Source organism: Pygoscelis adeliae, unplaced genomic scaffold, assembly GCF_000699105.1.
Source record: "Pygoscelis adeliae isolate BGI_AS28 unplaced genomic scaffold, ASM69910v1 Scaffold199, whole genome shotgun sequence".
Taxonomy (NCBI): domain Eukaryota; kingdom Metazoa; phylum Chordata; class Aves; order Sphenisciformes; family Spheniscidae; genus Pygoscelis; species Pygoscelis adeliae.
In genome coordinates, this window is record NW_008825495.1 from 1,557,440 (window position 1) to 1,572,276 (window position 14,837).

Sequence of the window (14,837 nt, forward strand, 5' to 3'; positions counted from 1 at the left end):
GTGTGGTTATAGGCTGCTTTTCTTAATATATGCATCTTTTTTTAACTTTGCTCTTTCTGATTTACAGGCACGTATCTTATTGTAATAACAAAAAAGAAAAAAGTAGGTGAGATTTTCAGTCATGCAATCTGGAAAGCAACAGACTTTGACATCCTCTCCTACAAAAAGACCATGCTGCACTTAACTGATATTCAGGTAGGTGGACTGATTAGGGGAGTGTGGGGGAATGTTATCTTCTGTTAATGTCCATTACCACAGGACCTAATTTGATGAAACTGAAAACTTTTTTAAGAAGCCCTTTGAACTATACTTTTTTCTCTGATTTGTTCAGGCTACTATAATTGATGTAATATTTGGGTATAGATGTATATAAAGTTATGTCATTCAAGATAACAAACTCACATTGTGCAACTTAAAATATCACCCCCAGAGTTTGATCTGTGTATTGTGCGTTTTCCCCCTTTTAAGATAGTACAGTATAGGAGGATGAGGTGGAGTGTCTTGCTGCAGCTTTGTTCTTGTTCCTAAATCCTGTATCATCTTTTCTACTCTGAGGACCTTCATGAAGGCTTTGCTTGCTTGGCATACTGCAGAGGTGTTTTAGTGCTGCTTTGTAATAGATTGCACAAATGCAGGCTATTACAAAGCAGGCCTCCCTGAGCCAATCCACAAAATCACAACACTCTTCTCATTACGCCTTTCTCACAGCTTTACTATTCTCATAGCCCCTACAATAAGCTGCCTTACTGTCATCTAATTATCTGTCTTGATTAATTTATGGAATTGTTCGATTACATAATTACCCATCAGGGAAGAATTTATTTTTCTTTTTTTTGAGAGGGAAGGAAAGGATGAAGATTGTTTAAAACATATATGTTGTGGGTTGATAAAGAATAGATAAGGGTGTCTAACCAATGGAGCTGAAAGGGAATCTGATGCCCTTTCAGGAAAGGAATGAGGTTAATCAAAACTTGAACCAGAATACAGATTAGTTATTGGGGTAATCATGACAGTAAGTTATATACTTTCTTTTGCATTGCCATCTTGTCTCAGTTTTTTTGACTGAATGGTTTTCAGGGAAACTAAGGGATTCCTTTTTGCTTGGAAGTCACTAATATTAGTTTAATATCAGTAGCTATTTACTTCACAGGAATACTGTTCTCCATTCTCCACTGTTCTTGCAGAATTTGGTTGCAGTGTGCTAGCTGTAAGTTTCCAGTGAACTGGTATCAAAATTGCAATCTCATGGTTTCCTTCTTATGTGGTAATCTCTGGATGATGTCATGTGTTGCTAGAGCACTGGCAAAGTTCATCTCATCACTTCAAAAAGTAGTGGTAGCTTAAGAATAAGATAGTTTGACGGTAATAAATGAGAGCCCTTCTGTCCTTTTTTTTTCCTCCTCTCAACAGTTGCAGGACAATAAAGTATTTTTATCAATGCTTAGTCATGTCTTGAGCGTGGATGGATTTTACTTCTCAACAACGTACGACCTAACACACACTCTGCAACGGTTAGCCAACACGAGCCCAGAGTTCCAGGAAATGAGCCTCCTAGAGAGGGTAAGGATTTCATTTTGCTTAGTGTCAGTGTCTAGACATTACCAATCAGTGCTGCATGGCTTATGCAGCTGGTGTTTAAATAATGTCAGAACAAACTATCACAAACTAAGGGAAACTTTACGTAAAGCTTAGGATGATGTTGCTGAAATCAGTGGTCCCATTACACTTGAGATGAAACCTTCTTTGAAATGAGTTAATGAATTAATGAATTAATATGCTAAATGGTAGCAGATACTGTTAAAGCATTTATGGTCCTCTGTTAAACTAAAAATGGCTTTACTATTTTAATCATTAATTTAAACTAGTGAAACAGATTTACATGTTGCTTAGATGCAAATTCTTATAATAGAACTAGCAAAAAATAGTGCTATGTTGCTAAACTGTGTAACTAGACTCTCTCTGATCTTGTCAATTGAGTACTGGGGCAGTTCTCTGGAATAAGAAGCTGACAGTGAGAGGAAAAAGAAGCAACCAAGCAAGTGTGCAAATGGCACTTGACTTCAAATTCTTTTCCAGGATAACGTGGAACAGAACTGTGGGTTTTATGGCTGTTGGCCCTAGGATGCTGCATTCTGTCTAAATGATGCCTATTGCTTATGTTTGAAGCATTAATTTAATATGCTGATTTTTATCTTAAAGACAACAGAATCACACAGCCGAATGCAATTTGAGCTTAAAATTCTCTTGTGCTTACAGAGTTCCAGAATCTTTAGTCTGGTAACTTACTATACTGCAGTGTAAACAAGGTCTAAACTGCCTAGGCACTAAAATACTGAAGCCTTGGAAGTCAATAGCACTTTTCCTTCCTTTGCTGAAGAGGTGGCAGTGGACTCATGAGACGTTGTCTCTTAGTTACTGAAACTGTCTAAGCTGGGGAAGCAGTACACTTTTTCCAAGATTTAAAAAAAAAAAAATTAAAAATCAGTTTATAGCTGGGGACTATTTTGCATTATCAAATGCTGCTCTGGCAGTACTCTTGCCAGGGAGAGCAGTTGCTGACATGAAAGGATTGGTTTGCCTTAAAATTGTGGCACTTCAGAAGGTTGTTTGAAAGGCAAAGTACGGTAAAAAGGTGTAAGGTTCAAGTAAACTCAGATGTTAAATGGTTAAAACAATTCTAACATAATTTCACACTCATGTGGTTGCAGTATAATGGCTTAACGAAAGGATGGTGGCAATTTTGGGCATCTCCAGTTCACCTCTACAAGAGAAGCCTGGTCTGTGTTTGTGTGGGTGTTTTGGTTTGATATTTGTTTGGGTTTTTTTAAACAGTACTGGTAGAAGGAAAAAGCCCCAATATAGGGGCACCAAAGCATCATGTCATGTTCTTTCACTAGTTCAAGATACTGCAAGTAGGATTTGATCAGTTTCTGGCATGTAGTTGTATTTGTTGTTTTCTATTAGACAAAGGACTGTTCCAACACTGAGCTTGAATTAACCCTCATCCTCAGTGATGTGTTGTCTGCCTGCCTCATCTTAAAGTTGAGATTTATGCCACTTCGCTGGAGCCTGCACTGTGCTCTGCAGCAAATGTCACTTTTGTGACTGATCTGGTAGCTTTCTGGAATGTGCTCAGCAACCTGCTCAAGACACTTTTGAGGTGAATTTAGGAATAGGAAATAAACAAAGTTGAAGAGGATCATATATGCAGCGGAATATAAATACTTTTGTCTTTTAAGCTACAAGTATTGTTTTAACATTCAATTCTCAAATTGTTGATTATTGCATACAAGACTCCTTGCATTTTTACCTTCTGCCCATTTTAGGAGTTACCTTGCTACTGTTCTTAAAACTTTGGATAATCTCTTCAAGCACTGTTTACTTAGGGCAAAGACTGGAATGTTCCGATACTGCAGCTCAGTTGTTAACAGTTCAGCACGCCTGAAGTGTCAGGCAACACCCTTAAACATTGGAGAGAACTGTTCTTATAGCTATTTTTATTTTATTTAGATTTCTAGTTGAGGTTATGGATGTTACTGATAAAAGAAGGATGTTCCATCTCCATGTACATCTGTTCACCTAAACTTGTGTAATGCATGGATACTATGATATTCCTTTTATGATGTGTTAAACAGAACTGACAGTCTCTAAAAGCATGTTGGCTTTTTGTTGCGGCAGGCAGATCCACGGTTTGTATGGAATGGACATCTTCTTAGAGAATTTGCTGCTCAACCGGAGGTAAACACTTTGTAATGATTATATTAATAGAGGATGAATATACTTTTACTGTAAGTATACAACAGTTTCCTGTAACTCTGTCTCTTACTTCAGACAGCCAGAATCTAGTATAACGTGGCTATTCACCTTCTAGTTTAGCACAGTGACAGTCTTCTGCTTTCAAACTTCCAACTTTATGTCAATGTCCTCAGTAGTACATATAGTAAAGCTGACTCTTTGGAAATGTTTGCATTTGAAGATACTGTGCTGAGACTGTGCTCATATAAACCAAAGGGGAAGTTACACTGCACAGCATATCTCAAGCTTTTTTGAAGTTTAGCTACTTACTTATCTTTAGGTATAGGCAAGGTTCAGCTCATCGCTTTTTTCGAAGAGTGGCTAGCATCTTTCTCCATGAGTGGAGTTTAAACTCCATTTGTCTAGTGAATAGGTCATAAAGCTGAGAATTAAGAGTAAGACTGACAGTTTGGATTCTTTCAGTTTACTTCAAATGAAGACCTTTGAATTCACTTAGTCCAGCAAATACAAGTGCCTAACCACGAGCCACAACTATAGTACCTCAGTGGCCAGACTGATGTAAACTCCTTCCTGCTAGAGACTTCAGATGTGCGTTAAACTACTTGAATTGTCTGTGCTAGAACCTTTTCTCTCTATCAGTACTTCTCATTTATCGAAGTGGATGATGCACTGCTTCTATTTCTGTCTTGGTAACCTGTGGAGATGTGCTCTTACATTAGACAGCGCTGTTCCAAAAGGCTGGGTTGTGCAGTGCTTCTGGAATGTGACGATATGAATTAGCAAAGGGCTGTTGTGCATATTCTGGAGGCATATGACTGGGTATATGGTTTGGATAGTGCTAAGCAAACAAAGCTTGGGAAATGAAAGAGAAGCTGTGGTGGGAATAGCAAAGAAAGCCAAGTGTGGCTGGCTGGTGAAAACAGACGTAGGAGGCAAAACACAGAAGTTGAAAAGGGAGATAACTGATATGTGAGGGGAAGCGTGACCTGATATCGACTACAGGTGGCTTGCTATAGCAACAGTTTTAGGTAATGAGATGTAGTACTTCTGACTTCTAGTATTGGAAAATTTTTATTTTAAATTTTTTTGAAAGACCAAGTTATTCAGGCGTGGCAGGATGGAACCCTGGAACAAGCATTTCAAGTATTAATCACATAAAAGTATTCCTTACTGAAGCCCTGTGTTGTTTACTACTATCTCTGCTTAAATCCTACTGTGGAGGTACAGCAAATACCATATCAAAAGGTTTTCAGTGTGTACTGCTTTATATCTGGCATGTTTGTAGAAGAGTAAATGCCATGTATAGGAGGACAAAGCAGCTTGGTTTTTTGTCAAGGTCACTTAATTAGGATTAGACTATCACTTTTTCCCTGCTGCCAATAAGGATTACATATGTTGCTGTCTTTCTTTGAACTTTTTTCTCAAAGAATTACTGCACCCTCAACAAAAAGTAAAGGATATAAAGTATATAAAACTATCAAAAAAACCCTCCTAGACAAAGCATAGTCACTCACTTATCTTTTTTTGGCTACTAGCGTTTAATATTTGTAACATCTATTTTGTGTTTCAGATCCATAGGTTTGCTACGCCTGTGATGCACGGATGTATCCTTTTTACGTAGTAAAGCTTGGTACTGAATATGATAGTCTAAGAGCAGCCACATCAGCAACCATTTTGTTCTATTGGCTATGTTGGCAACATAGAACACAGTGTCAGAATTAAGTTGTATTTTGTTCAGATATGAGTGTTGTGTACTGTTTGATAGCCCACTCATATGTTAAGTCACTTGAATATTCTGCTTTTAAGGCTTAATGTATTTAATCTTATAGGCATGATTTGCATAACTGTCTTTCAGTGGGATTGAAGGTTAAGATGAATATGGCAAATGCTCTGACATCAGCCTTAGTACTTTTTATCTTGCTATAAGGATACCTTCACTTAGCATTTACTTTGGATTTAAAATAAGGGAGAACAGTTTTGACTTGGAGTGCTTATAGATGTTCTTGTTGATGAATGAAAGGGTAAGGAGTTCTACTGAAGGCTCCTGGAATGCTTCTAGCCAGCTGCTTTTCCTGCACCAATGCTTTGGGTAACAGCCTTTTTAGCAAAGCAGTCATGAGTTTATTTTTGAGAAGGGGTGTATGCTGCGAGTAAGCCTAATGCTTTCTGGAGGCAGTGTTCCTCATGCAGCGTGTGATCAACAATAAGTGCCAGGTGCTCCTGGACTGGCAGCATGAAAAGGACTGGCGAGACTGGGTAGAGCAACTCATGCCACATTCTCCTTAGTTTCTCCGTTGCAAAGGCCCCTCAGGTGTGTGCAGGGAACAGCTTCCAGACTGGATCGGTTGTTCTGGTAGGACTGTTAGCAGCTGGCAGATCTCCAGTTCTTCTTTCCTGTGACTTCATTTAATGGAAAATGTTGTGGGAGTAGGTGGAGAGGCAAGGCAAGATAGCAAAATGGAAGTGTCAGAACAACCCAATCCTTGTCTGCAGGTCCTGGGTGGAAGAGTCTGGGTGGATTGCAATTAGCAATTTGCAGACTGCAATTAACACCTTCCTCTGTCCTATTTTTGCTATATAAATAATTAGCATAAGTAATGTATGTTTTGCTGTAATTCTAATACTAACCAAGCACCTTAGAGAACCCAGGAATTCAAAGAAACTGGATTTTTAGTGATGAAAATGCTAGCAGGAGCCCTAACCAGAACTGTTACAGCGCCACTAGCAGTTATTTCAGTAAAATCAAAGATTCTTTTTTTTCCCCATATAAACCTAAATATATTATATAAACCTAAATATATTTTGTTCAACTATCTGGACTGGGGTTCTAGTCTTGCAGTGATGAGAAATAATGGACTGACTTGGGTAATCAAGACTCTGATCATCTAAAGCCTAAACTACGTTTAATATTTCCCTTGCTGCTCCAGGAAAAAACCCCTTCTAAAGAACAATAAATTATGTCTTTTCCTTTTTTTGTGTGTGGAAAGTAGCTGATAGCAAGTTGCCATTTAAATTAGGACGGAGATCGCAGACAGAAAATGGGCTGTCTATTGCTAAGCAGCTGAGTTTAGAGGTAACCTTTCTTTGCAGGAAACTGTTGGCTGTGTAAGTGTTGGATTAAAGGGTGTAGGACCTGGCAGTAATTTTCCAAGAAAGCAGAGGAATAGGTCTTTTTCACAGTCTAATTTATGAATTGTGAGAACATTCTGGATTATGTAGGGCCAATATTTTTAACTTTTAACAAACAGTATTAGCAGAAATGCATTCATAAATCAAGATGTTCCATGTATGCAGTCAGTGTGCTCTTTAACATAGCTTAGGTGCTCACATGTGACACAGCTGCTTTATGTCCCATTTGAATCATACAGAGTCACTGTAAAATGTGCTATTTTAAAAAAGAAAATACATCTTGTTTACTTTACCAACTTTAAGACAAAGTATCTAGATTCCTCAAAGAATAGAAGACTGCAGTATGCTAATACTGCAGCTTGCAAAAATTGACCATTTTGATCTTTTGTTTGCTTTAAAGTTGTAGGTTTCAGTTTTTAGGGGCAAAGGATGAAAGCCTATGAATCTATCTGGAGAAGTTATTCATAATGAATGTTGGTCTCTATTAGACTTGGTAATTTACTGTAGTCCAAATAAAGGCAATTATAAGCATCACAGAACAAGACTCTAAAACTGAAACTAGTTGTCAGTGGCCCCTGTTTGTTGATTAGTCACAGATTATGGTGTATCTGCCACTTTGGGTATCCAGCCCGAGCAGGAAAGCATTCTTATGTAAGAAGCTCCCACGGGAGACTTGGTGCACGTTCATTCTTTTTCTTGGCATGGATTTGAAAGCCAGTCTACCTTACTGCTAGTTCTGGCATCTGTAAATGTGATGTATGTTGCACTTACAGGTGCAAGGTATAACAGCCCAAGATATTCACTCTTCTAAAAGCCTAGAAAAAAGTTTTGGAGTGGTATTTTTTGTTAAAAGCAATAGGGGCAAGAAACTGTTAAGATAGCTTAATAAAATCATGGGTGAGATAGATGTAGCAGTGAATAGAACTTCAGAAGTCAGTCTGTTTAATGATATACATAGGACCATAAGACCAGATTAATCTTTAGAATCCCGTTTTCTCAAAATTATAGCAGTTTTAATGTGTGTTCATCAGTGACATCACCTATAGCCTGTCCTTTTGTGATGCGCATACTGATCCTAATACTGTTACCCTCTCTCTCAAGTTTAATGTTCAACTGTTATTGGTGTGAGAAATGTTTACAAGTTTCTTTGAATGTGGTTGCTTGGTTCCTTGATGTTTCCTACCTCTTGGATATATCAAAATACCCTAATGAAATTTGGGGGGGTTTTCCTTAGTGTTATTCATTAGTTATCACTATGCATTCTTGTTCTATTAATGGCAAGTGTTTTGACTGGCTGCTTGTTTCCAGAAGAAGCTGTTTCAGGGCTGGTGTACGCTACTATGTAAGAGGTAAAATAGCAAATTGATTTATTTTAAAATAATGTGAATTCCATCTATACGTGTGACTTACCTTTTAAGAGTAATTTCTGTATAATGACTTGAACAAAAAAGTGCTTATAATTTTGTCTCGAGGTCCTTGCTCCAAAGAAAATATTAGGAACCTGTATGATAAACTGAAGCATGTTCTGGTATTTATTAAAGCTGACTCTTTACTCCTCCTAGAGATAACTGCAAAAGTTTTGTAGGGGTTTTTAACACTTTACTTTTTTTATTGAAGTAAATGCAAGTGTGTAATAGCCCTTTTGGCCTAGCAGTAAATTCAATTAAGTGCATCATTGGTGCTGGCAGGGGAGCCTTGAATAGTGGTGGTGTTTAATTGTTTCAAGTTAAAAAGTGAACAAGGAAATGGATTTAAATTAGTCTCTGTTCTTAGTCCCAACATACATGCTTTTGAAGAAATTGATCCGTTTCTGCAGTGCCATTGCTATTGAATTGTGAATATTTCAGTGTCCAAGCACTTGTATTTCATTTTGTATTAAACTACTCAATTTCTAGGACTACAGATATCAAAATGTGTTAAGCACAACTGTGCTGCTTCAAGTTAAGTTTAGTACAGATCATGTTAAACTTCTGCCAAAGGTGTGTTTAATTTACCATCTCCAGGCAGCTCTGTGGTATTTTCATGCTTTCTGTGAGAGCTCAAAAGGGAAGGGTTAGGAAGCCTTTTGCTGATATACTGTTGCTGTTCTGCAGCCAGTCTGAGCTGGTTAACAAGGTCTTTCTCCTACATAGGTATTGATTCAGAAGGACATGCTGCGAACTTTGTTGAAACAGAACAAATTGTGCATTACAAGGGGAGCAAAGCATCCTTCGTTCAGGTAAAGTCAGTGTAAGGAACTGCTCACTGGCTTAAGATATATAGATAGATAGCATTGTGTTTCTAAATATAGATTATATACAAGATGTGCCTGTGCACAAATAAACAAACTAAGGCAGTCTGCTTTATTTTTAAATGGCAAGTGACTTTGTAAGTTTTGTTGTTTTAAAACGATTTCCATTTTTTTGCAGACCCGTGGATCAATTCCTTTTTTCTGGTCTCAAAGACCAAACCTCAAGTATAAGCCAAAGCCACAGATCAGCAAGTCAGTAAATCATGTATGTGAGTGTTGTGTCCTGGGGTTTTAATATATTTCTGGGCTCATGTTTGTGTGATAGGGTAGCAAACTGTAACAGGAAGAATAAAAATCAGCAGTACTGGATTGAGCTTGATGTTTAAAAAGTAGCAGCAAGAAGCCTTGTACTCCTTAAGATGAGTTCAGAGCCTGAAAACATTCCAGACATCAATGGGGGTAGTTTCTCTTTGGTTCTGTTTTGCCACAGTTTTAGTAGCTGCACAATACTTGTTATCTGTGGCTTGCTTAATGGAGCTGAATGAACTGGGGGGATGAAAGTAGAAATGTATTAGCACAATAGAGAACACCAAACACGTTTCTTAGTTATAAAACTGCTGTGTGGTATCATCAAAATATGATTATAGAGATTTCTTGTAAATCACAGATCTTAATAGTAGCGTACATCTGTCAACACATTTCCTTTTTTTCCTAGATGGATGGCTTCCAAAGACATTTTGACTCGCAAATAATTAGCTATGGAAAACAAATGATTGTCAACTTGGTATGCTTTCACTTTTTCTTCCTGAAAAAGCTGCTGTTCTTTTAAGCAGACTTTTGACTAATACTGTTTTGTTTGGTTTTTTCTTTCTCCCAGGTTAACCAAAAAGGTTCAGAGAAGCCTCTTGAGCAAACATTTGCGAAAATGGTAAACAGTATGGCAAACAGAATGGTCAGGTACATGTGAAGTGAAATGATACATTCTGTGTTAAAAGTTGAGCATTGCCTCTGAGACCCACAGAGTGATCAGGTCTTTGGAGGCCTTTACCAACAGTCTGATTTGAGTTTTATTTTTATGAAGTAACTTGCATATGACCAATGCCCCTACCTCAGAGCTCACGTTCTAAGCAGAAGTGAGACTGTGAAGCGAATATGGGACAAAGAGGAGACAGAATAAAGAAGGGAGCTCAGAGGCAATGGTAATGCTAGTATTGGAGTTATAGTATGCTCTGAGAACTGTGGAGATCTGCATTTTAGGAAAAAGAAATCATGCCCTGTAGAACTAGCTTCTGGCAAAAGGGCTTGGTTATATTGGTAACTTAGTAAGGGAGTGCTGAGTGTGAGCAAAACAGTGTTGAGATAAAGGAGGAAACAGTAAGGGGAGCATGTAATTTAAATGTCTGGACCTTGGTGTAACAATGGGCCAAGAGAGTGGAGAATGTGCTTTAATCGCAAGAGAAATTCCATCTCTTTGTGGGAATCTTGAGTGCAGTACATGATTTTACAACCTGCCTGTGCTTGCTTTTGCTAACTTCTAGAGGGAGGGCTAGCATCCAACTTCCACAGATACTTACCTCTATCTCTTCCTTGAGATTGCTGTAAAGTATTATTGTCATCTCAGGTATGTCAAAGGACAAAATCCTACCTGTAAGCAAAAAGGCATCCTGTTTTAATAAGGACTCATTTCTGTCAAAGTATAACTAAGGAATTGCAGAGTATAATCAAGATGCCCTTATAAATCCTGACGTACTTTGAATTTTGTCCAAGCCTTTTTCTGCTTGTGTGATGCCCTGCTGCTGCCCTTGCCAGGGTAGTTACAGATGTCTGTCTCACTTCTGTGTGCTTCTTTTACTACCCTCAGGGATGCATTTGTGTGTGTTATTGGTGTGTGGGTGTAGATTTTTCTTTTGTTTTTATTAAAAAAGACTACTTCTAAGGTGAGTTTTTTCCTCACTCTCACACCTAGGCTGGTATTGATACCTTAGCTGTAAAAAGCTTGTGGAATTCTGTGCATCTTTGCTATAAAGTCATGTGGTGGAAACCAAGATGTAAAATTCCGTCGGGGTGTGTTTTAGAGATGCTGCTTGTTCTGTATATGTTAAAGTGGTGTTAGTCAGCCCCATTTTCTTAATGCTACCAAAATCCTTTTCCTTTGTTAATCAGTCTTGATGGCGTTTACCTGCCAGACTGACTTGAGTTTCCAGTGTATATATACCATCTTTCTTCATGCAAATAGTCTTGAAAACTTGGCAAGTAATAACTCTTGGATTATGAGTACTTGAGGGGAGGAATGTAATGCCCTGTAATTCACAGCAAGTGTGTGTGTGTATATATATAAATATGTTGAATCAAACACTGCTCATCTAGAGCACTTCTTACCAGAAATGAATTGGCTGTTAACATCTTGTTCCAGGTCAGTAGCTGTTTAATTTTCTTATGACAGAGAAGGTTAGCTGTTTAAACAGAATCTGTGGCAGGTTTCTAGAGAGCTAGCAAGGGAATTATGCTGTATGCCGGCAAAGAATGTTGCATTTCAACACCTGTGTCTCTTTAAAAATGAACTGAGGTTCTCAATGCAGTTGCTTGGAAGAGAGGATGGCAAAAGAACCCTGGTGGGGAAAAAGAAGATGAAATCAGATGCATATGCCTTCTATACTTTCTGGAGGAAAAATACAAGCCAGAATGTAGAATGAGTAACTTGGAACTGAGTGTGTGCTTCCCTGGACTAGTGGCATCTTGTGAAGAAATATAAGTGCTGTCACCATGCACACTAAGGGTGCAGCCTCAGGAAGATTACAGAGCACTGACAAAATCCACAGATATTTGCTGGAAGCCATCTCTAAAGAAAAACAAATCCTCTGCCACTACCTGTTTTATAGATCAGCCCTTCCCTGTGGGGTTTTGAGACCTTCGCTGCAGTACGTATGTAATCTGAAAAGATGGTTCTCTCTCTGAACAGATATGTAGCATTTGACTTCCATAAAGAGTGCAGTCGGATGAGGTGGGATCGACTCCAGATTTTGATGGATCAATTAGCAGAACAGCAGGATGAGTTTAGGTAAGGCTCTGCAGTTCTTTTTACTTCCGTACTGTTAAAATGAGACCACTTTCTCATAGTTTCTATTGTCTTGAGTTAAGGGACAGTAAAACAGACCTGTAATCTTCTATAAAGAAGATGCATTCATATGCATTAGTGTTTCTATCTCTGATCTCTTGCTGATACCATGTGCAAGATTACAGACGTAGTAGTGGGTAATGTATAGAGCCTTTTTTATGTCCCAATAAAATGGTTCTGAGAATTGTAGCAACCCTGCATTGTGACTCAAGAGCTGCCTTTGTACCTTTGGGTAAAAGGCTAGACAAAGAAATGAGCGTGCATACAACTGAAGCTAATTAAAAAAAAAAAAGCGCCTCCTTAGGTGATTTTTTTTTCATCCAAGAGTAATTCCATGTGGTGTTGACAGCAAACTGTTCTGCTACATAGTGCTCCTTCCACAGGCACCTGCTGTCTTTTAAAAAAGTGTTTTCTCTAACACACATTGTGGTACCAAGCCTTGGCACTGGCACCGATTGTCAGCCCTTGCTAACATAAGCAACCGACAAGGAAACAAATTCTCATTTTGTTTAGTCATATAAAAGACGAAATGTCCAAATCAACTTAAATCTTGTTTAGGCCCACAGTTGTATGGTTTTAAGCCCTTCTTGGTCTTTGCTATTTGTAGATGTGTGGATTGTTAGGGAAACTGTTTACTTTGTTCTGCTTTTCTGATTGCTTCCTTCCCGTTCCTAAAGTCTTGTGCCTAAAGCACAAAGTCGATCAGCTAAAACAGTACAAAACTGGCAGTGGTATATTCTAGCCTAAAAAAATGAGGTAAGCTGCGGACTAGAACAGGAGTCTCATGAATGAAATCTCTTGCCTAGAATGAAGGCTGTGGGAATAGTGTAAATTAATCAGATGATAGTGAATATTCTCTGCCCACCACCAAAAAAAAAGGCTAAAAAACACCTGAAGAGCTGAAGAATAAATTGGCTTTGAGCACTTCAAATAAGGAGAAATAAGCATGTAGGTTGCCTGTGCAGCAAGGATCCTTTATTCTTAGAGTGAATACTGAATCACATAACTTGTTCCCTGTCACCTGCTATTGGAGGCTTACAAAAGAACCAGGTTTCCTTGAAATGAAAAAAAGAAAGGAAAAAAAAAGGCCATGTGTCTCTAAAACAAGATACAAAAATGAAGGCTTTTCCTCAACATCAGGTTGGCTCTACCTTGCCTGGTTTTGTTTCATCTAGAGTGACTATTGCTTAATATAGTCACTCAGACTATATAATAACTCAGACTTTTCTGTTCCTATTTCTTAGAAAATAAGTTCTGCAACCCTGAGGGAGGTAAATGACTATTTTCTGCAGGTTAAATCCAGTTGTGAAAGACCTGTCAGAAAGGAGAGCTGGCTTGCTGGGTTTTTTTGGGGGGAGGTGTTTGGTTTGGAGGGGGGGGCGTGTTTTTAATTTTTTTTTTGAGCAATTATAGGAGATGCAGCACTTAAACTGTCTCATTAACCAGAAATATCTACTTTTCAACTACACTAATTATCCTAATACCAGTTCTAGGTAAAGCTTAGGGGGAGAAGGGGGAAAATGAAGACTTCACAGGTGTTGTCTCCTTTAATCATACAACAATGTAAAATTCGGTTTAACAAAACTAGTTCTCCAAGAATGACGAAAATGGGTCTTGTAAACACAAGGTTGATCAAAGTAAATACATATGCTTTGAAGGCTCTTGATTTTAGTACTGCATGACTCTAAGACTTTATGATCTTTAATGCTGTACAGTAACGGTGGATCATGTGCTAGTCCACATTCAGAGTTAATAATTTCATAATGGAGTAACTTAATCTACAGAATATGATCTGTAAATCTTCAGGCAACTGGAAGTTTAATGCTGTGGCAGAAGGACAAGTATAGTTCTTTCCCATTCACATAACCAACTCGATCGGCGTATTTGTTTTACCAGCTCAGTTATCAGAATACTTGCGTGCAATTCAGTATTTAAAATGATCTCTTTGTTATCAGTTACTAGAAACACCTGGTTTAGTTGATTAAAAAGATTGAGGTAACAATTAGCATATGCAGTTGCAAGAGGGAACATCTGGTTCCCCCAGATGTTCACATAATGGAGAAGAGAGTATGTGACAGTAGCAGATTTTCAGTAGTGGCCTTAAAGATTTGATTACCTTCCTAAAGAAGTGTGCCTGACAGCTTATATGACTTTTTATCCAGTGGTGACTGGATTGAACCAGGTGACCAGGTATATACAAATCTGGCTACTTCTGCTGTTACACTCTGCTAATGATCTTGATATCTGTGGAGCTAGGACCCTATAGTAACTGAAAAAAATAAAATGTAAGTCACTGATTTTTGCACCAGAAGCTGCTCTTCCCAGTGGTATATGACTCAATATTGCTCGTTGGCTAAGAGGGAATACTACCCTGAGATTATTAAATATCCATATATTGATGCCGTTTTTAGTGTGGGAGGGGAAGAATTCAAGGAGGCATTAAAGTTCAACGACATGGCTAAGAACTACTCGTATGCTCGAGACAACTGTGTTTTGCTTGCTAGAATATTTACTTCTGAAAATGTGTGGTTTATATGGACTGTTATCTATAAATACTTAAGTGGATTGTATGTATTAGTTATTTTCTAGTCGATTCCGATGGTAAAA

General features: G+C 38.2%; 1 protein-coding gene across 1 annotated transcript in view; it reads left to right on the forward strand.

Moving 5' to 3' along the window:
- The window catches only part of SACM1L (SAC1 suppressor of actin mutations 1-like (yeast)), a 34,818-nt gene that overhangs the window by 15,127 nt on the left and 4,854 nt on the right, over positions 1 to 14,837 (forward strand). The window contains exons 4-14 of the mRNA XM_009331342.1: positions 68 to 195; positions 1,411 to 1,560; positions 3,679 to 3,738; positions 5,327 to 5,360; positions 8,133 to 8,234; positions 9,018 to 9,103; positions 9,294 to 9,380; positions 9,831 to 9,899; positions 9,993 to 10,072; positions 12,075 to 12,173; positions 14,809 to 14,837. The exon at positions 14,809 to 14,837 is cut by the window's right edge and continues 122 nt beyond it. Coding sequence (XP_009329617.1) covers positions 68 to 195; positions 1,411 to 1,560; positions 3,679 to 3,738; positions 5,327 to 5,360; positions 8,133 to 8,234; positions 9,018 to 9,103; positions 9,294 to 9,380; positions 9,831 to 9,899; positions 9,993 to 10,072; positions 12,075 to 12,173; positions 14,809 to 14,837 — 924 coding nt within the window. The remainder of the gene's footprint in view (positions 1 to 67; positions 196 to 1,410; positions 1,561 to 3,678; positions 3,739 to 5,326; positions 5,361 to 8,132; positions 8,235 to 9,017; positions 9,104 to 9,293; positions 9,381 to 9,830; positions 9,900 to 9,992; positions 10,073 to 12,074; positions 12,174 to 14,808) is intronic.